The sequence below is a fragment of the Elephas maximus genome, chromosome 17, assembly GCF_024166365.1.
Source record: "Elephas maximus indicus isolate mEleMax1 chromosome 17, mEleMax1 primary haplotype, whole genome shotgun sequence".
NCBI classification, from domain to species: Eukaryota; Metazoa; Chordata; class Mammalia; order Proboscidea; family Elephantidae; genus Elephas; species Elephas maximus.
In genome coordinates this window covers 23,491,622-23,516,017 of record NC_064835.1, presented here as the reverse complement: position 1 = coordinate 23,516,017, position 24,396 = coordinate 23,491,622, and the positions used below count along the sequence as shown (strand labels likewise).

At 37.9% G+C, this 24,396-nt stretch overlaps 1 protein-coding gene across 1 annotated transcript; it reads left to right on the top strand.

Moving 5' to 3' along the window:
• Positions 1-10,471: 10,471 nt before the first annotated feature.
• Positions 10,472-11,422, top strand: LOC126061089 (olfactory receptor 150-like). The gene has a single exon (XM_049857439.1). The coding sequence runs from the start codon at positions 10,472-10,474 to the stop codon at positions 11,420-11,422; it is 951 nt and encodes a 316-aa protein (XP_049713396.1).
• The last annotated feature ends 12,974 nt before the right edge of the window (positions 11,423-24,396 follow it).

The window sequence follows — 24,396 nt, the reverse complement described above, 5'->3', positions numbered from 1 at the left end:
GCTGTCACATCGGGGGAGAGCAGCTAGGGTTACATAGCAAGGTGTGTATAAGTTTTTGTATGAGAGACTGACTTGATTTGTAAACTTTCACTTAAAGCACAATAAAAAAAAAAAACTACAATGAGCAACACTAACAAATCCAAAGAACTATTTCTCTTAACCTTAAATAAATAGAAAAAAGATTAAAATTATGGCTTCAAATTTTTGAGAAATTATATTCATGTTGGAAGCTGTTGTCTTGAGGAACTCCTAGAACAATATCTGCTAGATCTTAATTTCTAGTCAATAACCTAATGAGTGAAAATATTGTATACACAAGGGAGCTAATGAAAGCATCATAAGAAGGATGAGAAATGAAAATTTTACTTGCTCCTTTTTCCTTATAGCTTATCCCTGGTGAACAGAAATCTTGAGGGACCTTTATCTGTATGCTTTTGATGAGATCTCTTGTATATTCAAACCCTGGATAAAAACCTGCCACTTTGGAAAGTATCTCAGGGTAACAAGGCTAGGGAATCACAACTTTGGTTCATAACATTTACATGAGCAACTCAAAAACTGAGATCTGCGTTCTGAGCCTTCGGTAAAAGGGAACCAAGGGGTTGTATTTTGAACTGCCAACACCAACATTACTAAGGACTATTTTCTTTAGAGGGCACTTGGTCGAAGTATACAAAGGAGCCTGGCTAAGTATTCCACACAGAGAAAAGGTACGTATCTGAATCTCATCTGTCCTAGAACATTTTAGTCTTCATGAAGTCTTAGCACTAAGCACAGTTCACCAGATGCAGTTGATCTTGCGTAACTATCAAGTCCCCTATTCTGGATAGTATGCTTCTTTTAATGAATCCTTTGAGATTTGTTGCATTTTTAGGGTTTTTTTTTTTTTTCTCTCTTGATGCAAATCTTTTGAACATGAAGATCTGTTAGTTCAATGCTTCTCAATTTTGAACTTTGTGCAAGCCTGGCTTACACCTACTGATCCTTCTAGGTTCAGGTTGCTCCTGTAAGCAAGCCCTCAATGATCCGGGGTGTAGGGAGATTAACAGTGCAGAGGGGCAATCTCTAAGTCACCCCTACACACACCAGTTTCATGAATAGACGTTGATAGTGGTGACACATCAGGAGAAATATTTTCCCCTCTTCTTGTAGGCTGCCTTAGTCAGGTGCCTTTCATGTTTGTGGTGCCTGGTAATGTCAGTCCACACCTTGCCTGCTGTCCCCTTTGATTTACACCCGGGAGCAAGTGCATCTCTTGCCCCCCACCCCTTGCTATGCCTCTGCAATGACCCATTTTGAGTTAGTACCATATTCACTGTGTTCCTGTAGGACCTGTGCAATCATAACATTTGTTACAATTTCTAGTCTGCCCATCTCTTTTTCTAGACTGAGATTCTGAAGAGCAGGGAATTCTATCCTATTCATCTCTCAATTTGAGTGCCCTAAAAAATTTCTGGGTAATATCCACAAAATAAATGAATTTATATTTCACAGAAAAATATGTTTATCACTGTTAAATTTGTTCTTTTAAATATCGGTCCATATTCACAGCCTAACAATATATTTTTGAATCATTCTCATCATATAAGTATTCATTACTCTTTTCTATGTTGATGCTAGCTACGAATTTTATAATTTCTTCTATAGCTTCATCCAATTATTCATAAAATGATTTTTCAAGACTATTATATATAAAGTCTTGTAGAATGATAACTTGAGATTACCCACTTTATAGTCTTGAGATGTTCTTTGAGTTCAAATAATTATGAGATATTTTTCTGTATTTTAATCTATCACAGATAACCACAACATGTACATAAGAATATTACAAGAAATTGAGCAAATACTTTAATAAAATCAAGAAAACCTGGGACTATAACATTCTTTTATACTACCAACCGAGAAAAACTCAAAACAAGAATGCTTGGCATGCCTTTGGTAGGCTTTAGCAATCTTATACTGGCTTTAAATCATCACTGCTTTCTTTTATGAGAGCTCACTATATCTATATATATATACACACACACATACTTTTTTTTCTTAAAGTATTTTGCTCAGGATTTATTGGCCTCTAAGTTGAGTCAGTCAACATAGTCTAAGACCACTGACACAGGGCGGGGGATTTTCTAATCCTCTTTTAATAGAGGTAAAATAAAGGTATGGATTTAAAAACATAACTAAGATTTTATGAAACGTAAGTTTTTTTTAACTGGTAAATCACAGTTTCTGGGGTTATAAGAGCAGCAGCAGGTTTGGCTTGATCGTGAATGGAAGTTTTATACTCTAAATCTCTTACCCTTGATTTTATTCTGATTTGTGGAGACCCCCTTTGTTACAGAAAAGAACTGAGGTCCATAGAGTTTTTTTTTTTTTTTTGGCTATAATCTTTGTGGACACAGATTGCCAAGCATTTCTTTCAGGGCACTGGTGAGTGAGTTCAAACCACCAATCTTTCAGTTGGTAACCAAGTGCAAACTGCTTGTACTCCAGACATCTTTAAATTCCTCATAGTAAAGAACAGAACTGACCTAGGGCTGGGGAGTGTTGCTGTCTACAGATGGCAAACTGACTATCTGAGAGTCAGAGGAAAGCTGATGTCAGGTAACACATTACTGGATACCTCACTTAAACCTGCTGGGCATTTTCTGACTATGTAGCTATATTGTGATTTCAGACCTTCTAAGCTATGCTTAAAAACCCTGGTGGTACAGTGGTTAAGTGCTACAGCTGCTAACCAAAAGGTAGGCAGTTCAAATCTACCAGGTGCTCCTTGGAAAACCTATGGGGCAGTTCTACTCTGTCCTATAGGGTCGCTATGAGTTGGAATTAACCTAATGGCAATGTTTTTTTTTGTTGTTTGTTTGTTTGTTTGTTTGTTTTGGTTAAGCTATGTTTAGGGGCCCTTGTGCAGTGGTGAAAGCACTCCGCTGTTAACCATAAGGTCATCAGTTCAAACTCACCTGCTGCTCCACAGGAGAAAAATGTGGCAACCCGCTTCAGTAAAGATTTAAAGCCTTAGAAACCCTATAGGGCAGTTCTGTTCTGTCTTATATGGTCATTATGAGTCAGAATCAACTTGATGGCAATGGGCTTGGTTTTGGTTTTAAGCTATCTTTAAGAAGCCCTGTTGGCACAATAGCTCAGCGCTTGGCTGCTAACTGAAACATTGGAGTTTGGAAAAAGGGCTTCCAGCTGGTTTGAAGTGGATCAGTCATGGCAGACAAATGGAAAGCAGACCAGGACTAAAATGCTTTTTTTTTTCTTTTTTAATTTCAGTGATCCAGAACCATAACTGGGAAGGGGAAAAATTATGAGTCGAAGCCCTGGAAGAGGAGACCATGAAGAGGGGTAGTTTATCCTTTCAGGAACCTGATTGGTGAGATTGGATTATTGCCAGGACTGAAAAGAGTGACACACATTCAAAGTGGCATGGTTGGCTGTCATCTTTGAGCCTTTGAGTGAGGTACTGCTGTGTCTGACTCTACTCAAATTGTGAGAGGCATGAAATTTTGGTTTCTACGCAATGCATATGCTACCTTTGTTTTCTAAGAGGAGATTAAGTTTCTAGCAGATTTTGACCCATAATTTTGCCCTCTAGTTATGGTTCCAGTTCACCCCAATTTAAGAAATTTGGGTCTGTTCTGGTTTTGCTTCCTTGGCCATGATTGAACCAGAAAGAACCTTTCAAAGTCCAGGGTCCAACTCACCAGCAGCGCCGTGGGAGAAAAGACCTAGCTATCTGCTCCTGTAAATATTACAGCCTAGGAAACTCTATGGAGCAGTTCTATTCTCTGGTAGAAGGTGGCTTTGAGTCTGAATTGACTCCATGGCAATGAGGTCATTTTGGAAGCTATGTTTAAGGAGCTTTGGTGGCACATGGAAAGTCTGGTGGCATAGCGGTTAAGAGTTTGGCTGCTAACTAAAAGGTTGACAGTTCGAATCCACCAGGCCTCCATGGAAACCCTATGGGGGCAGTTCGACTCTGTCCTACAGGGTCACTATGAGTCCGAGTCGACCCGATGGTGATGCATTTGGTTTTTTGTTTGTTTGGTTTGGTGGCACATGGTTAAGTGCTTAGCTGCTAACAAAAAGTTTGACAATTAGAATCCTTCAGCTTCTCGATAGGAGAAAGATGTGGCAAACTGCTTCTGTAAAGATTTACAGTCTTAAAAACACTATGGGGGCATTTCTACCCTGTCCTATAGGGTCACTATGAGGCAGAATTGACTCTCTGACAGTGGATTTGGTTTGGTTTTAAGCTGTTTATTTTTATATTTCTGATTGGTTTTCTCCAATAAAAGACACAGGAGAAAATTTTAAAATAGAATATATGTCTATCACATGTGTCTAGCTTATTAATAATTCATGATTAGAAAGGCTTATATTTTTCTTGAAAAACCCTGGTGGCGTAGTGCTTAAGTTCTACGGCTGCTGACCAATAGAATGGCAGTTCGAATCCGCCAGGCGCTCCTTGGAAACTCTATAGGGCAGTTCTACTCTCTCCTATAGGGTCGCTACCAGTCGGAATCAACTCTACCGCACTGGGTGAGTTTGGGTATATTTTTCTTGCTAATGTTTTAGAGGGGGAAAAAAAGACTGTAACTGTAAAAGATTGTCAGATTTTGAGCCTATGTGGCATACTTTTTTTGGACTGGAGTGTTACTTCATTGTTTGGAGAAGAACTTAAGGGTACATTTGAAATAAATAAAGACGTATACACCAGGTATAACCTAGATGGGAAAGGCTTAGAGGAGGGTGGTAAACCGTTAGCATGCAGTTACTATTTTGTTATTGTTGCTGTGGTGGTGCTGGTGGTGGTTTTTATTATTTTTGTAGTAGCTTTGACATATAATCACATACCACAAAATTTACACTCTTAAAGGGTACAATTCTGTGTTTTTAATTATGTTCATAGAGTTTCACAGTCCTCAACACTATCCAATTTTAGAGCATTTTCATTATCCCCTTCAAAACAATCCCCATTCTCACTGGCAGTCAATCTTCACTTTCCCCTTCTTCTATCATATGGCAGACACTAAGTTACTTTTTGTCTCTATAAATCTGTCTATTTTGAACTTTTCATATGAATGGAATCATAATAGGTGGCCTTTTGTGAATGGCTTCTCTCACTTAACATAAAGTTTTCATGTTTCATTCATAATGTAGCATGTCTCAGTATTTCATTCCTTCATATTGTAGAATAACATTCCATTTTATGGATAAACCACATTTTATGTATTCCTTTCCCACTCTATGGACATTTGGGCTATTCCCACTCTTTGATTGTTGTGAATAATTCTTCCCTGAGCATTCATACACAAGTTTTTATGTGCATATATATTTTGAATTATCTTGGTAATATACTTAAGAGTATAAATGCTGGCTAACTTTGTGTTTAACACTTTGATGAACTGCCAAAGCAGCTGTAACTTTTTACAATCCCATCAGCAATGTACAAGAGTTCGATTTCTCCACATCCTTTTCAAAACTTTGTTCCCTGTCTTTTGAATTATAGCCATCTTAGTGGTTGTGAAATGGTAGCTCATTGTGGTTTTATTTCCATTCTTCTATTGTCCAGTGATGCTCATCATCTTTTAATGAGTATATAGGTCATTTGTATATCTTCTTCAGTATGTTCTTCTCTTTTGGTTTTCTAGTTCCAGATCTTGGCACATTTCATTATAATACGTAGTCTTCTTAATCTACCCTTTGCAATCTTCTTCTCAGCTCTTTCATTTAATCATTTTTTTTTTCCTTTTGCTTAAGCTACTGTATGTTTAAGAGCAAGTTTTAGTTCTCTTCTGACATTTGTTCTTGGACTTTTTTCCCCCTTTTCCGTCTTTTTATGATCTTTTGCTTTCTTCATGTATAATATCCTTGGTGTTATTCCACAACTCGTCTGGTCTTTGGCCATTAGTGTTCAGTGTGTCACATCTGTTCTTGAGGTGGTCTATAAATTCAGGTGGGATATACTCAAAGTCATATTTTGGCTCTTGTGAACTTCTTTTAATTTTCTTCAGCTTCAATTTGAACTTGCATATGAGCAATTAATAGTGTGTTCTGTAGTCATCTCCTGGCCTTCTTCTAACTCATGATATTGTGTTTTTCCATCATCTTTTTCCACAGATATAGTCAATTTGATAACTGTGTATTCTGTCTGGCAACATCTACTTTTTTAGTAGCCATTTATGTTGTTGTAAAAGGTATTTTCAATGAAAAAGTTGTTGGACCTGTTAAATTGTATCATGCAATCTCCCATGCCATTTGTATCACTAAGGCCATATTTTCCAACTATTGACCCTTCTTCTTTGTTTCCAACTCAATTTAGTTTTCAAAACAAGTCAATTAATTGTGTACCTAAGAAGGTAAGCAGTTTTTCCTGGTGCTATTACTAAATTGCAGACAAATCACTTTTAAATCGTTATTGTGTAGTGTTACGATGTTATCTGAAGACTAACAAGTTCTCACTCTAGGATTTCTTCACAATCATGGGTAAACTCTACCTCTATAGATAAGAAGGTTCAACAACAACAGAAAATTATTTTTTATTAACAAACAAAAATCTTTCAAAATATGATTATTTAAACTTTAGAGGATTACCTTTACCAATAATCCACAAAGTAGTAAGCATATGAAAATCGCAAATACCAAAAATTGGGACTACTTTATAATAACCTTTGTCATTAGTATTGTACTTGAAACATCTTGGAACATGAAAGCAGAGGACTGCACAGAACCTGCAATTTTGTGCTTTATAATTACTTGTTTTCAGGTATCATTTGCACAGCGTTTAAGACAAATACCTTCGGCAAACATTTTAGTTGCAGAATGACTGCTTGCTCTTGTAATAGGAGAATTTTAAATGAAATTGACAATGTGGGAAAGATAATGAATTTTTTACTTATTTCAAGTTGTGAAATTAGTTATGTCCCTTTATCTATCCACCGTTCACTGAGCAATCTGAGCATTTATAAATGACAAGTGCAGGATTCAGCACTATAGGATCTAGTCAAGATGCTGGTCTGAATGGAATCATAGAAAAGTGTTAATTATTGATATTACAACTTTTTCAACTCTTACGTTCTTTGAATTTAGCATGTATTTTGCACATGATTTTTATTTATTTTTTTTATCGGATTGGTATTTCCACAAGATATTAGGGTCACTAGGAGTCGGAATCGACTCGACGGCACTGGGTTTGGTTTTTGGGTTTTTTTTTTTTTTATTAGTATTAGTTCAAGTCTTTTATTACAAATTTTGTTTCCCATAGATACACCAAATTTATTTCCAGAGTTATTAGACCATCATCCACCTATATGTTGAAAACCCACAGGGTTACCATTCATAACTCACTTAAGTCTGTCAAGTTTCAGTTTTTTCATCTATAAAATGGGAATAATAAGCTCTTACCTTGTAAGGTTGCTGGGGAAAATATATCGAATAATATTTATGAAGTACCTGGACAGTTCTAATCACATGATGTCTTAGTTATCTAGTCCTGCTATAATACAAATACCACAAGTGAATACCTTTAACAAACAGAAATTTAATCTCTTGCAGTCTAGGAAGCTAGAAACCAGAATCCAGGGTGCCAGCAACAAGGGAAGGCTTTCTTTCTCTGTCAGATCTGGGGGAATATCCTTGTCATCTTGGTGGTAAGTGGTCCCCTTGTCTCTCTGTTCGCTTTCCTCTTTTATATCTCGGAAGAGATTGGCTTAAAATGCAAACTGATCTCATAGATTGAGTCCCGACCCATTACATAACTGCCACTAATCCCACTTCATTAGCATCATAGAAATAGGAGATACAACATAGGAAAATCACATCAAATGACAAATCGGTGGACAATCACACAATACTGGGAATCATGGCCTAGCCAAGTTGACAGATATTCTTGGGGCACACAGTTTAATCCATGACACATAGTAATCACTGAATAAGAATGGTAATATCACCCTCACATTCATTCTTATCTCAACTCTCTTTCTTTTCTTTCTGACACAGTATCAATCTTTGATGATATCTTTTTATCTCTTTCTTTTGAACATAGAACAGTTATGGTATACAATGCCAGGAACTCATCAACTTCCTTCAAAACTCACATCTCAGAGATACACACATTCTTTCTGCATTGGTCTTTAATGCCATGAAGAAAGTGATAAAGGATCTTATTTGAAGCTGAGTACAAAATACACCAAGACAACATGCCTAACACATGCAAAGATAACATGGTCTAAGTATCACACAAAATTTCCATTCTGCCGCTATGGTACTCCAGAACAAAGCCCCAAGGATCATGGATTACATCAGGTTATACAGGAATATGTAGCACATGGTGCTTTGGGAATGAATGAGTTTCACCTTTAGTCATAGGAACTTCTGGGTCCTCTTCATTAGAAAACACACTTCTTTCCTGGATGTGAAGCTCAATTTGAATGACATACTTAATGATGGCCATTCAGTTACTTTCCAGAGTCACTATTTCTGTATTTTTTAATTGATGCCAGTAGTCATTGTACTCTCTAAAGGGAAACAAGCCTACATCAGTGGTCAATAGATTATTTTTATATTTTCCATTAATATTTGCCTCACATTAACTGCAATGCATGGTTTCTCTGATATGACAGATGCAAGACAAGAGAGCAGACAATAGTAGCTAAAAGAAGAAATAAAAGGTGAAATGTGGAAGGATCCATATAAAGATAGATAGGCCTTCTGTCATATACTGATCACTTGTTCTAATATGCCTAACTATAGGAAAAAATTAAAAACTATGAGCCTTAGTGCCCTAATATGTAAAATAAGTATACTGGTAATTGTTGCGGAATCCCTGTATAGTGCAAATGCTTAAGGTGCCAAAGAAGAAAGTCCTGGTGACACATTTCAAAAAAAAATCAGCCATTGAAAACCCTGTGGGTGACTACCCTGACAGAGAACATGACAGGGAACACCTGAGGGGGCAGGAGAGCAGTAGGATGCAGACCCCAAATTCTCATAAAAAACCAGACATGATGGTCTGACTGAGACTGGAGGGACCCGGAGGTCATGGTCCCAGACCCGCTGTTAGCCCAAGACAGGAACCATTCCCAAAGCCAACTCTTCAGACAGGGATTCTGTGAAGAATGAGCTACTCGGATCAAGTAGACACATGAGTCTGTGTTGGCAACTCCTGCCAGGAGGGGAGATAAGAGGGCAGAGGGGGTCAGAAGCTGGCTGAATGGACACGAAAAGAGAGAGTGGACGGAAGGAGTGTGCTGTCTCATTAGAGGTAGAGTAATTAAGAGTATACAGCAAGGTGTATATAAATTTTTGTATGAGAGACTGACTTGATTTGTAAACTTTCACTTAAAGCACAATAAAAATTAAAAAAAGAAAAAGAAAACCCTGTGGAGCATAGCTCTACTGTGGCACACATGGGATCACTATGACTTGAAATTAACTCTATGACAACTGGTACTTAATACCTGATAGTATAGGTTTTGCAGAAGAGTTGAGGGGATTGCAAATAAGCCACGGAAAGTGCTTTGTTGTTGTCATTGTTCTTAGGTGCCATTTTATATTTTATAAATATAAATGCATCATTGTTCTTAGATTCTTAGATTTTCAAATCTGATTTATCCCACGTGATGGAAGAGAACTACTCCAGAGGGTTTTCTAGGCTGTAATCTTTACAGAGACAGATTGCCAGGTCTTTCTCCCACAGAGCCACTTGGTAGTTTTGAACTGCCAACCTTCCAGTTAACAGTCGAGTGCTTAACCATTGTTACATCAGGGCTCAGAATGCTCAAAATTCTAAGTTACCAGAATAGTTCTTTGGATGTTCAGAGACTGGGCAGTACTAATACCCAGTCCTTTTTTTTTAAATTTTTTGTGCTTTAAGTGAAAGTTTACAAATCAAGTCAGTCTCTCATACAAAAACTTATATACACCTTGCTATATAATTCTAGCTGCTCTCCCCCTAATGTGCTCTCCACTCCATATTCCCCTTGTCCATTGAACCAGCTCCTCTCCCCCTCTGTCTTCTCATGTCGCCTCCAGACAGGAGCTGCCCACATAGTCTCATGTGTCTACTTGAGCCAAGAATTTCACTCCTCACAAATATCATTTTCTGTCTCATAGTCCAGTCCAATCCCTGTCATAAGAGTTGGCTTTGGGAATGGTTCCAATCTTGGTCTAACAGAGGGCCCAGGGGCCATGACCTCTGGGGTCCCACCAGTCTCAGTCAGACCATTAAGTCTGCTAAGACCCACTCATATAGCACAGAAACAAAAGAAGTTGTAATTCCTCCTGATGTTTATTTGCATGACCCATAATACTGGAATCCCAGTCTTTAACTTCCAACATAGAGCAGGGACAGGGAGAGAAAACTGGAGATACCCGAATGATAAGACTTGCATCTTTTTTACATTGCATAAATAAACACGTACCTCAAATTTCTTCTTCTCTTCCTTCATAAAATTCCCAGAGGAAAATGACAGCAGGAAATCACTCCACAGTGACTGAGTTCATCCTTGCTGGGCTAACAGACAAACCAGAGCTCCAGCTGCCCCTCTTTCTTTTCTTCCTAGGAGTCTATGTGGTCACAGTGGTGGGGAATCTGGGCATGATCACACTGATTGGGCTCAGTTCTCACCTGCACACCCCCATGCACTATTTCCTCAGCAGTTTGTCCTTCATTGACCTCTGCTATTCCACTGTCATTACTCCCAAAATGCTGGTAAACTTTGTGACAGAGAAGAACACCATCTCCTACCCTGAATGTATGACCCAGCTCTACTTCCTTGCTTTTTTTATTATATCAGAATGTCATATGTTGGCTGTGATGGCATATGATCGCTATGTCGCCATCTGTAATCCATTGCTTTACAATGTCACCATGTCTTATCAGGTCTGCTCCTGGTTGATAGCTGAGGTATACATGATAGGCTCGATTGGTGCCACAGCTATTACAGGTTGCATGCTAAGAGTGGTTTACTGCAAGGCTAAAATAATCAACCATTACTTCTGTGATGTTTATCCACTACTGGAGCTCTCCTGCTCCAACACGTATTTAAATGAAGTGGTAGTTATGTGCTTCACTGCATTTAATATTCTTGCACCAACCTTGATCATCCTTGGCTCCTATGTCTCCATCATTGCCAGCATCTTGCGAATCCATTCCACTGAGGGCAGATCCAAAGCCTTCAGCACATGCAGCTCCCACATCTCAGCTGTTACACTATTCTATGATTCTATAGCATTCATGTACCTGCAGCCATCAAATGGCAGCTCTATGGACCAAAACAAAGTATCTTCTGTGTTTTACACCAGTATTGTGCCAATGCTGAACCCCTTGATCTACAGCCTGAGGAATAAGGATGTCAAAGTTGCTCTTTATAAGATCATTGAGAAAAGACTATTTTGCATTAGCAAAGATTTCTAATTCTTGGAGAAGATTCAGTAAAGAAGGAGTTAGCAACATATATACACAAGTAGTGACATTATTGCCAACACTTGACTATTTAGAAGAAAAGTCCCAAGAATAAGACTGAATTCACAGTGTCACATGGAGACCAGTCACAATGAGGGCGTTGTCAATTCTAGAAGTCCTGGAGGTCACCTAACTCGCATTACATCTAATCATCTAAAAAAAAATCATCAGTTGTCTTCACACGGGGAGATTGTAATTTACATACATGGGAAACGGCACTTTGTTAGATAAGACTTATCTATCATAATTCATAGAATGATTCTTTTAATCTGTGTCCTTTGATCTTTTAATATTTTGTGTATTGGCCCTTGTTTATTCACAAATTATAAGAAGAGAGGTGAGGATATTAAGCTCTTTGGGAACAAGTAGAAACTTCTTTCTTGGCTTTCTAATACTAATCCGTCCTTATCTCCATATCTCATGCCTTAATCCTGCAAAAAATATATGTTGTATGTATATCTATATATGTACATGACATATATATATATATATTTATGTGTAACATGTATGTATATGTTTTATATACATAAATGTACACAGCTTCCATATGTTTTACAAGGGCTACGTACGAGTAATTTTTAATCTGTTCCACAGGCATTGAACAAACAATAGTCAGTGAGAAACATTTTCTTTGCACTGATGGATGATAGGTTAAATCATCTGTTTAAAGAATTGTATGTGTTTTGGATAATTTATTTATAAAATAAAACTTTTAAATGTGTTAATGAGGATAAAATGTCTGAGCCATCTCTACTTATTCTGAGAACTACTAGAAGACATGCTATTAAAATATTGGGATAGACATTACACAGATTCCAAAAGGTAATTAAGCTCTACCACAAAAAAAAGAAGAAGAAAAAAAAACTTGAAGGAGGAAACATTTTACAAATTAGAAAAAAAAAAGTATAAAATATATGGGCATATCAAGTACCATTAAAATAATACATATAATCAAAAGTTTTAATAATAGGAAAAACGTGACATATTAAATATATTCTGACACTAAGCCCTATGATGACCTTGGATAATGTTGTCATAATGAGTTTGTCTTTGATTCCCCTGGCATAGTTATATTTTAATATCCAAAAGAAAACAATTCTTTGTTTACAATTAACATTTTCTTGGACTTCAGTGCGTCACAGGGACAGAATTGACTTTTACCTTCAGTATTAGGGTTAGGTTTAGATGTGAGAAACATACACACACACACACACACACCAGAGTGCCTTAAACCAGAGGACGATTCAGGCCTGGTATGGTGGCTCACTCTTCAGGGACCAAACTTCCTTTAACTTGTTCCTCTGATGGCTCCAACACCTAGCTTTTAACCTTATGATCCTAGAGAATAGCTCCAAATCCATTATTCATTTCCACTGCACAGTCAGCAGAAATGAAGTTGTGAAGAGGAAGTGAATGCCTTCTCACTTAAAGGACCCTACCTAGAAGTGACACTAATATCCACTAACAAGCCTTTGGCTAGACTTAGTCACATTACAAAACCCAGATGCAAGGGAGGCTGAGAAATGCTGCGGTTATCCTCTATGGTCATGTGCCAAACTAAAATTCAGGACACATACTACTGAGGAAGAAAGGAGCATAAATATAAAAAAAAATTAGCAGTTTCAGCCACACCTCATAAAATTTGTATTTAGTCCACAGACAACTCTATGTTGGTTTCTCAAGAGTTTAACATTTGGATGAGGCATTGTATCTAAGAAGAATGATAGTGCTAAATGTGATTAAAATAAAATACATATGCACAAATAAAATTTATTAATATTTTAATAACTATTCAGATATGCTAGAAAGGTGTAAACTATGCTGGGTGGGGTAGTTCTTAGAATACCTGAACAAAGCTGGACTCATGTCTATGGCCTTGCCTTCATTCATGCTCCTTCCCTATCCTGAAATGGCCTCTGGATTCCATCCTGCTTTTCAAAACTTTACATACCTTTTAATGAAAAACTCAAGTGTCTATTTCTTCGTGCATTTTTGCCTGCTCCCGGTTATGATTAGGCACATTTCTAGCTCATCACACTTTCTGGAGTAATAACGTCTTTTCTAGTATTTTTTGCTATTAATGAATGCTTGTAGATATCTCTGTCAAGACTGTTGAATTCTTGAGAACAGAAAATTGTGTTTTGTGTTGGATCATATTTCTTGGTCTATAGTTTTATAATTGTTGTTGTGTGTGCCGTTGAGTTGATTCTGACTCATAGCGACCTTATAAGGCAGAGTAGAACTTCCTCATAGGGTTTCCTAGGCTGTAAACTTCACAGAAGCAGATTGCCAGGTCTTTTCTCTCGTGGACCAGTTGGTGGGTTTGAACTGCTGTCCTTTTGGTTAGCAGCCTGGTGTATTATCCTCTGTGCTACCAAAGTTCCTTATATAATTATTGATATGCAAAATTTTCCACGGGGTTTATGAAGTACTCTTTACTAAGTTGTTGCCCTTCTCATTCCAATTTGCAAAGTGATTTAAAAATAGACAGATCAAAGCCCCCTTCAATCAATAATTAAAACATTTAAGGTAAACTTAACTAAGTAAATTATTACAGTTATTGTATTTATCATTAGTAATTGTTATATGAAAATGATATTACCTTTAATAAATATTTTGAATCAGTATTTCACAATGTAAATTTTATACATAACAAAGTAATTCGGTCTTTATAAAGAATTAAAATAATCTCTATAATACATATGTTTCCAGTTTTTTAAAAACTTCTTTACTTTTAAAAGAAAAAAAAGGCATTATCTCTAAATGGTAGGTTTGTTAGAAACTCAGGACAATACCTGAAAGATGCTTTCATTCAGCCTCCAAATGAAACTATTCCAAGTATTACTGTTTTATGAATACATCATGATATCTAAATACTGTTTGCTGAGCAAATAATCAGAGAAGTTGTACTATATGAAGAAGTATGGGGCATCAGGATTGGAGCAAGACTCATTAGGAACCTGTGTTATGTAGATGGCACAACCTCGTTTGCTAAAAGTGAAGAGGACTTGAATCACTTACTAATGATGATCAAAGACCACAACCTTCAGCCCAACATAAAGAAAACAAAAATCCTCACAACTGGACCAATGAGCAACATCATGATAAATGGAGAAAAGACTGAAGTTGTCAAGGATTTCATTTTACTTGGGCCCACAATCAACAGCCATGGAAGCAGCAGTCAAGAAATCAAAAGACGCATTACATTGGGTAAATCTGCTGCAAAGGATCTCCTTAAAGTGTTGAAGAGCAAAGATGTCACCTTGAAGACTAAGGTGCGCCTGACCCAAGCCATGGAATTTTCAATAGCATCATATGCATGTGAAAGCTGGACAATGAATAAGGAAGACTAAAGAAGAATTAATACTTTTGAATTGTGGTGTTGGCGAAGAATATTGAATATACCATGCACTGCCAAAAGAACGAACAAATCTGTCTTGGAAGAAGTACAATCAGAATGCTCCTTAGAAGCAAGGATGGCGAGACTGTGTCTTATATGCTTTGGACATGTTGTTAGGAAGGATCAGTCCCTGGAGAAGGACATCATTCTTGGTAGAGGGTCAGTGAGAAAGAAGAAGGCCCTCAAAGAGATGGATTTACATAGCAGCTGCAACAATGGGCTCAAGCATAACAAGGATTGTAAGGATGGCGCAGTATCAGGCAGTGTTTTGTTCTGTCATACCTAGTTTCGCTATGAGTCGGATGCATATCAAGACTATGAATTCTTTCTGTCATATCAACCAAACAATGCAAATGCCTGAGGGCCTTGAACACCAACATCATAAGAGATCAAGACCAGTGATTCATAATAATTGCCAAAGGAGACCGTGAGGTTATGCCTCACTCAGCATCAAAGAGTACTGCAAGGTTAGTATTTGGAATTATTCACAGGGATCATTCTGACACAGATGGAAATGCAATCATTGTGCCTTTTAGTATTATCAGATTAATGTATACATACAGAATATGGGAGCAAAAGAAAAAGTTCTTAAGAAAAAACCACTAGTACCATTCCTTCTGACAAAAAAAAAAAAAACTAGAAACCTCTGCTTTCTCTTAAAAATTTATAAAATATCTTAATTATAAGATCCTTGCAGTCTAAAATTTCTTCTGTGGTCAGTCATAATCATTGTTGTTCCCAGAGTCACAGGAGAAGTTCAAGAGATCTCTGTCATAATAATTTCTTCTGAAGAAGGTAAAAATAAAGATCTCGACAGAATCACTTTCTCCCATCCATATACATACACACACGTGCATACACTCACACACACACGCTCACACATACACACATTAAAAAGTGAATTTATTTGCTCTGTTTTACGACCTGCAGACAGGATAATATACCATGGAGATCATTCCTCAGTAACTGAGTTCATCCTCTCTGGGCTAACAGAACACCCTGAACTCCAGCTACCACTCTTGTTCCTCTTCCTAGGAATCTATGTGGTCACTGTGGTGGGGAACCTGGGTATGATCATGCTGATCATATTCAGTTCTCACCTGCACACCCCCATGTACTATTTCCTCAGCAGTTTGTCCTTCATTGATCTCTGCCAATCCACTGTCATTACCCCCAAAATGCTGGTGAAGTTTGTGACAGACAACTCCATCTTCTACCCTGAATGCATAACTCAGCTCTATTTCTTTATTGTTTTTGTTATTGCAGAGTGTCACATGCTGGCTGCAATGGTGTATGACAGCTATGTTGCCACCTGTAACCCCTTCTTTTATAACGTTATCATGTTTTATCACATCTCACTCACAGTGGGAGTTTATATTTTGGGCATCATTGGGTCTACAATTCATATAGGCTTCATGCTGGAACTTTTTTTCTGCAAGACCAATGTGGTTAATCATTATTTTTGTGATCTCTTTCCCCTCCTGGAGATATACTTCTCCAGCATCTGTATCAATGAATTATTGGTTCTGAGTCTGAGTAAATTTAACATTTTGACTCCTGCACTAACCATCCTTGCCTTCTACATCTTCATCATTAACAGCTTTCTCCAATGAAGGCAGGTCCAAAGCCTTTAGCACTTGTGGCTCCCACATCTTGGCTGTTAAACAATTTTTTATGGTTCTGCAGCATTCATATACCTGCAGCCAGCAAATGCCAGCTCCATGGACTAAAGCAAAGTGTCTTCTGGGTTTTATAGTATTTTTTTTGTCCATGCTGAACCCCATGACCTGCAGTCTGAGGAAGAAGGATATCAAATTTCCCTGAAGAAAATTCTAGAAGGGAAAGCAAGCTCATGAATAGAATCAATGCTATAATGTCCTACTGTAAACAGGTCTTTGGAATGCTGATATGTGTAATTTGTTCAGTTAATTCTTAAAATTTGTGGGTTCACTGACACTTCTTTTTCCCATGCAATACATGTCCAAAATTCCCTTTCAGGCCGCTTCTTCCTTCAAGCTCATATTACACTCACTATATGTAGAGAAATATGGAGAATAAAATCAATGGCTGTTTATAATTACAAAAACTATAGTGTCATTTTTCTATTACACAAACAAAAAGAACAATGATGATAATGAGATTAACTGTTTTAGGCTGGGTTCTCTAGAGAAGCAAAACCAGTAAAATGAATATATATATATATATATGAATAAATAAATATATAGAGAGAGAGATTTATGTCAAGGAAACTGCTGGAAAGCAACTGTAGAGGCTGGAAAGTCCCAAGTCAGTGGATCAGGACAGAGGCTTCTGTGGTTACATGTAGCCATAGGGGTTGGAATACCCAAGATCAGCAGGTTGGAGCACAGGGCTCCTGCTTAAAGGCTGTGAAGACCTATGAATCCCAAATCACAGATAAACTGATAGCTCAAGCCCCAAGAACCGGAGGTCAGACAAACAGGAGACAGCCAGAGGATCCAGAATGACCAAAAAAGACAGAACATCTGCTTATATTCGGATGCAGTCCACTCTGCCAAGGAAACTCCTTTTCAACAGATTGGCTACTCATAGCAGATTTGATCATGGGAGTGATCACATATAAACACTGAGAATCATGGCCCAGCCAAGTTGACACACAATATTAACCATCACAATAACATACATTATTGAGATTTTACAAAATGCCAAACCCTGTACCAGACAACTTAAGTCCATCACTTTATTTAATATTTACAATATTCTCCAGGGCAAGTACTAGTAATATACCCCTTTCTAAGATGAAGAAATTGAATCTTAAAGACTTTGTATAACCTGTCTCAAGTCTCAAACAAAGAGCAATTAAGCCTGGAAACAAACTTGAGAAGTTTGACTCCAAGATTCATGATTTTACTTCAAGTGCTACTCAGACCAAGGTAAATATTGGAGGTCTAAGGAGTCCCTAAGGATTCTGTACACATCAAGGCATCACTAGCTCCCCATATGACTGTGCTGCTGTCCTCTGAATATGTTGTAGTTGTTGTTAGTTCCAACTCATAGAGACCCTACATATAACAGAATGAAACACTGTCTCGTCCTGCACCATCCTCACAATTTTTGTCATGCTTGAGCCCATTGTTGAAACCATTGTATCAACTCATCTTGTTGAGGGTCTTCCTATTTTTCACTGGCTCTCTACTTTATTAAGCATTATGTCTTTCTCCAGGGACTTCTCCTTCCTGATAACATGTCCAAAATATTTGAGATGAAGTTTCGCCATCACCCTTCTAAGGACTATTCTTCAAGTACTTCTTCAAGATAGAATTTTGTTATTTTGTCATGTGATGGTATATTCAATATCCTTCACCAACACCGTAATTAAAAGCCGTCAATTCTTCTTTGGTCTTCCTTATTCATCATGCAGCTTTTGCAGTATATGAGGCAGTTGAAAGCACTGGGGCTTGGGTCAGGTGCTCCTTAGTCCTCAAACTGACATCTTCACTTTTTAACATTTTAAAGAGGTCTTTTGCAACAGATCTGCCCAATCCAATACAGTGTTTGATTTCCTCACTGCTGCTTCAATGTGTGTTGATTGTGGATTCAAGCAAAATGAAATCCTCGACAACATCAATATTTTCTTTCTTTATCATGTTGTTGCTTCTCGGTCCATTTGTGAAAATTTTTGTTTTCTTTATGTTGAAGTTCAATCCATAATGAAAGCTATAGACTTTGATCATTGTAACTTAGTATTTCAAGTGCTCTTCGCTTTCAGCAAAGCAACGTTCTGTCATCCACATATTGCAGGTTGTTAATGAGTCTTCCTCCTACCCTGATGTTCCGTTCTTCTTCGTATAGTCCCACTTCTCAGATTACTTGCTCAGTACAGTGAAAGGATACGACCTTGATGCACACCTTTCCTGAATTTAAACCACACGGTATTCCCTTCTTCTGTTCAAACGGTTGCCTCTAGGTCTACATAAAGGTTCCTAATGACTACAATTAAGTATTCTGCAATTTCCATTCTTCATAGTTTTATCCATAAATTATTATGATCCACAAATTTGGATGTCAATGTTTAGTCACTAAAACACTGGTTAACTGGGACTCTGCTTTCAGCCAAGATCCATTTGAAATCTGCTACGGTATCCCTCATTCAATCTCTTTTTCTGAATCTGGCCTGAACTTCTGGCAGTTCCCATTTGATGCACTGCTTTCTTGTTGTTGTTATTGTTGTTGTTAGGTGCCATCGAGTCGGTTCCGACTCATAGCGACCCAATGCACAACAGAACGAAACACTGCCCAGTCCTGAGCCATCGTTACATTCCTTGTTATGCTTGAGCTCATTGTTGCAGCCACTGTGCCAATCAACCCCTATACTCTGCCAAGGATGATGTCCTTCTCCGGGGACTGATCCCTCCTGACAACATGTCCAAAATATGTAAGACGCAGTCTCGCCGTCTTTGCTTCTAAGGAGCATTCTGGTTGTACTTCTTCTAAGACAGATTTCTTTGTTCTTTTGGCAGTCCATGGTATATTCAATATTCTTCGCCAACACCACAATTCAAAGGCGTCAATTCTTCTTCGGTCTTCCTTATTCATTGTCCAGTTTTCACATGCATATGATGCGATTGAAAATACCATGGCTTGGGTCAGGCGCACCTTAGTCTTCAAGGTGACATCTTTGCTCTTCAACACTTTAAAGAGGTCGTTGCAGCAGATTTACCCAATGCAACATGTCTTTTGATTTCTTGACTGCTGTTTCCATGGCTGTTGATTGTGGGTCCAAGTAAAATGAAATCCTTGACAACTTCAATCTTTTCTCCATTTATCATGATGTTGCTCATTGGTCCAGTTGTGAGGATTTTTGTTTTCTTTATGTTGAGGTGTAATCCATACTGAAGGCTGTGGTCTTTGATCTTCATTAGTAAGTGCTTCAAATCCTCTTCACTTTCAGCAAGCAAGGTTGTGCCATCTGCATAACGCACATTGTTAATGAGCCTTCCTCCAATCCTGATGCCCCACTCTTCTTCATGTAGTCCAGCTTCTCAGATTATTTGCTTAGCATACAGATTAAATAGGTATGGTGAAAAATACAACCCTGACGCACACCTATCCTGACTTTGAACCAATCAGTATCCCCTTGTTCTGTCCGAACAACTGCATCTTGATCTATGTAAAGGTTCTTCATGAGCACAATTAAGTGTTCTGGAATTCCCATTCTTCGTAATGTTATCCATAGTTTGTTATGATCCACACAGTTGAATGCCTTTGCATAGTCAATAAAACACAGGTAAACACCCTTCTGGTATTCTCTGCTTTCAGCTAGGATCCATCTGACATCAGCAATGATATCCCTGGTTCCACATCCTGTTATGAAACTGGCCTGAGTTTCTGGCAGTTCCCTGTCGATATACAGCTGCAGCCATTTTTGAATGATCTTCAGCAAAATTTTGCTTGCGTGCTTTATTAATGATATTGTTTTATAATTTCTACCTTTGGTTGGATCACCTTTCTTGGGAATAGGAATAAATTTGGATCTCTTCCTGCCAGTTGGCCAGGAAGCTGTCTTCCATATTTCTTGGCACTTCCAGCACTACATCTGTTTGTTGAAACATCTGAAGATACTCCATTAATTCCTGGAGCCTTGTTTTTGGCCAAAACCTTCAGAGCAGCTTGGACTTCTTCCTTCACTACCATCAGTTCCTGATCATATGCCACCTCTTGGAATGGTTGAACATCGACTAATTCTTTTTGGTATAATGACTCTGTGTATTCCTTCCATCTTCTTTTGATGCTTCCTGCATCGTTTAATATTTTCCCCATGGAATCCTTTACTATTGCAACTCGGGGCTTGAATTTTTTCTTCAATTCTTTCAGCTTGAGAAACGCCGAAGGTGTTCTTCCCTTTTGGTTTTCCATCTCCAGCTCTTTGCATATGTCATTATAATACTTTACTTTGTCTTCTCGAGACTCCCTTTGAAATCTTCTGTTCGATTCTTTTACTTCATCAACTCTTCCTTTTGCTTTAGTTGCTTGCCATTAGATAGCAAGTTTCAGAGTCTTCTCTGACATCCATCTTGGTCTTTTCGTTCTTTCCTGTCTTTTCAGTGACCTCTTGCTTTCTTCATGTATGATGTCCTTGATGTCATTCCAACTCGCCTGGTCTTCAGTCACCAGTGTTCAATGCATCAAATCTATTATTCAGATGGTCTCTAAATTCAGGTGGGATATACTCAAGGTCATATTTTGGCTCTCATGGACTTGCTCTGATTTTCTTCAGTTTCAGCTTGAACTTGCATATGAGCAATTGATGGTCTGTTCCACAGTCAGCCCCTGGCCTTGTTCTGACTGACGATATTGAGCTTTTCCATTGTCTCTTTCCACAGATGTAGTCAGTAGTTGATTTCTGTGCATTCCGTCTGGTGAAGTCCATGTGTATAGTCACCGTTTATGTTGGTGAAAGATGGTATTTGCAATGAAGAAGTCGTTGGTCTTGCAAAATTCTATCATTCGATCTCAGGCATTGTTTCTATCACCAAGGCCGTATTTTCCAACTACCAATCCTTCTCCTTTGTTTCCAACTTTGGCATTCCAATTGCCAGTAATTTTTAATGCATCTTGACTGCATGTTCGATCAATTTCAGACTTCAGCAGCTGAGAAAAATCCTCTATTTCTTCATCTTTGGCCCTAGTGGTTGGTGTGTAATTTGAATAATAGTCCTATTAACTGGTCTGCCTTGTAGGCATATGCATATTATCCTATCACTGACAGCATTATACTTCAGGATAGATCTTGAAATGTTCTTTTTGACAATGAATGCAACACCATTCCTCTTTGAGTCGTCGTTCCCAGCATAGTAGACTGTATGATTGTCTGATTCAAAATGGCCAATACTGGTCCATTTCAGCTCACTAATGCCTAGGATATCGATGTTTATGCATTCCATTTCATTTTTGTCGATGTCCAACTTTCCTAGATTCATACTTCATACATTCCAGGTTACAATTATTAATGGATGTTTGCATCTGTTTCTTCTCATTTTGAGCCATGCCACATCAGCAAATGAAGGTCCCAAAAGCTCTACTCCATCCATGTCATTAAGGTCGACTATACTTTGAGGAGGCAGCTCTTCCCCAGTCATCTTCTGAGTGCCTTCCAACCTGGGGGGCTCATCTTCCAGCACTGTATCAGCCAGTGTTCTGCTGCTATTCATAAGGTTTTCACTGGTTAATGTTTTTCAGAAGTAGACTGCCGGGTCCTTCTTCTGCTGCAACTGCTTTTTAATGATCTTCACCAAAATTTTACCTATGTGTTGTATAAATGTTATTATTCCATAATTTCAGCATTCTGTTTTATCACCTTTCTTTGAAATGGGCACAAATATGGATCTCTTCAACTCAGTTCAGCAGTTCTAGTGCTGCATAGGTTAGTTGAAACATCTCAATTGGAAAGGAAAATAGAGAAATTAAACAGGCAATATAGATTTTTTTTTTATAGATTGGAAGCAGAGCCAGAAAGCTCCGAATGTCAAACTCAATGTACTTAGTCTCGAAGTCAATAGAAAATGAAAGTATACTGAAGAAATTTTCAGTAATGGATCAAAATGTTTATTTTAATATCTTACAAAGTAAAATTCTGACAATATTAAAAAGAAAAAAAAGTGAAAGGACAGGAATGAAAGCATAATTGAATAATGTGAACAGTTACTAGTTCTTTACAGAAATACTTATTAATCAGATAATAATGGGTTTAGAAAATAAAATACTACAACCCCTTAGGTGAAGAGCCAGACTAGCTTATTTAATTATTTAAGCGAGGGGTTCAGGAAAATTAAAATAGAATAAAATCTTACTGGACAGGCCTTTTTCCACTCTTGAACTATACCCAATAGGGAGCCTAATTTCAGTGAATCAGTTACGTGTAAAGCCCTCTTACTTTGAGAAACTTTCAATAGGTAAGTAGATATAGGTATGTATCTCTCTGTGTGTGTATTCATGTGTGTAAAGTTGTCATGGTTTAAATTAAGTCCCCCAAAAAATGTGTGTGTCAGTTGGGCTGGGCCATGATTCTGGGTATTGAGTGATTTTCCCATATGTTATAAATCCTTCCTCTATGATGTTAATGAAGGAGGATGGGCAGCAGTTGTATTAGTGAGACAGGACTCAACCTACCAGACTGGATTGTGTCTTGAGGAAATCTCTTGAGATATAAAAGAGAGAAGCTAGCAGAGAGACAGGGGGACCTCATACCACCAAGAAAGCAGTGCTGAGAGCAGACTGTGTCCTTTGGACCCAGGCTCATTGCACCTGAGAAGCTCCTCAACCAGGGTAGGTTTGAGGACTAGGAATCTTCCTCCAGAGCTGACAGAGAGAGAAAGCCATCCCCTGGAGCTGACACCCTGAATTTTGACTTAGCCTACTGTACTGTGAGGAAATAAATTTCTCTTTTTTAAAGCCATCCACTTGTGGTATTTCTGTTATAAATGCATTGGATGACTAAGACAAATATCATTCAATCATTCAACAAATATTGACTTTCAGAAGAATCATTAAATTGAAACTTCAGCTGCCTCACCTCTGAAAAGTAATGGTGAATAATATTATATTCAACATATTTTAAAGCTATATATTTTAATAACCAATGGGGGTCATCATATCACACAAACAACAAAAAAAATTGTGTTTTGTTGTTTGTATGATATGAAGACCCCCATGTGTCTATCAGTTTGTCATACTGTGAGGGCTTATGTGTTGCTGTGATGCTGGAAGCTTTGCTTCTAGTATTCAGATACCAGCAGGGTCTCCCATGGAGGACAGCATTCAGCTGAGAAAAAAGAAGGCAAAGTAAAGTATTATAATGACATGTGCAAGGAGCCAGAGATAAAAAAACCAAAAGTGAAGAATACACTTGGTGTTTCTCAAGCTGAAAGAACTGAGGAAAAAATTCAGGTTTCAAGTTGTAATAGTTAAGGATTCTATGGGGAAAATACTAAATGATACAGGAAGCATCAAAAGAAGATGAAAGGAATACACAGAGTCATTATACCAAAAAGAATTAGTCTATGTTCAGTCATTTCAATAGGTAGCATATGATCAGGAACCCATGGTACTAAAGGAAGAAGTCCAAGCTGCTCTGAAGGCATTGGTGAAAAAAAAAAAAAAAAAAACTCCGGGAATTGACAGAATATCAACTGAGATGTTTCAACAAACGGATGCAACACTGGAGGTGCTCACTTGTCTATGCCAAGAAACATAGAAGACAGTTTCTTGGCCAACTGACTGGAAGAGATCCATATTTATGCTTATTCCCAAGAAAGATGATCCAAACGAATGTGGAAATTTTAGAACAATATTAATATCACAGGCAAGCAAAATTTTGCTGAAGATCATTCAAAAACGGCTGCAGCAGTTTATTGACAGGGAACTGCCAGAAATTCAGGCCTGTTTCAGAAGAGGACATGGAACCAGGGATATCATTGCTGATGTCAGATGGATCCTAGCTGAAAGCAGAGAATACCAGAAGGATGTTTACCTGTGTTTTATTGACTAT

What these genes read in the sequence shown, in the direction of transcription:
- LOC126061089 (XM_049857439.1), top strand. Translation starts at nt 10,472, where the DNA reads ATGACAGCAGGAAATCACTCCACAGTGACTGAGTTCATCCTTGCTGGG.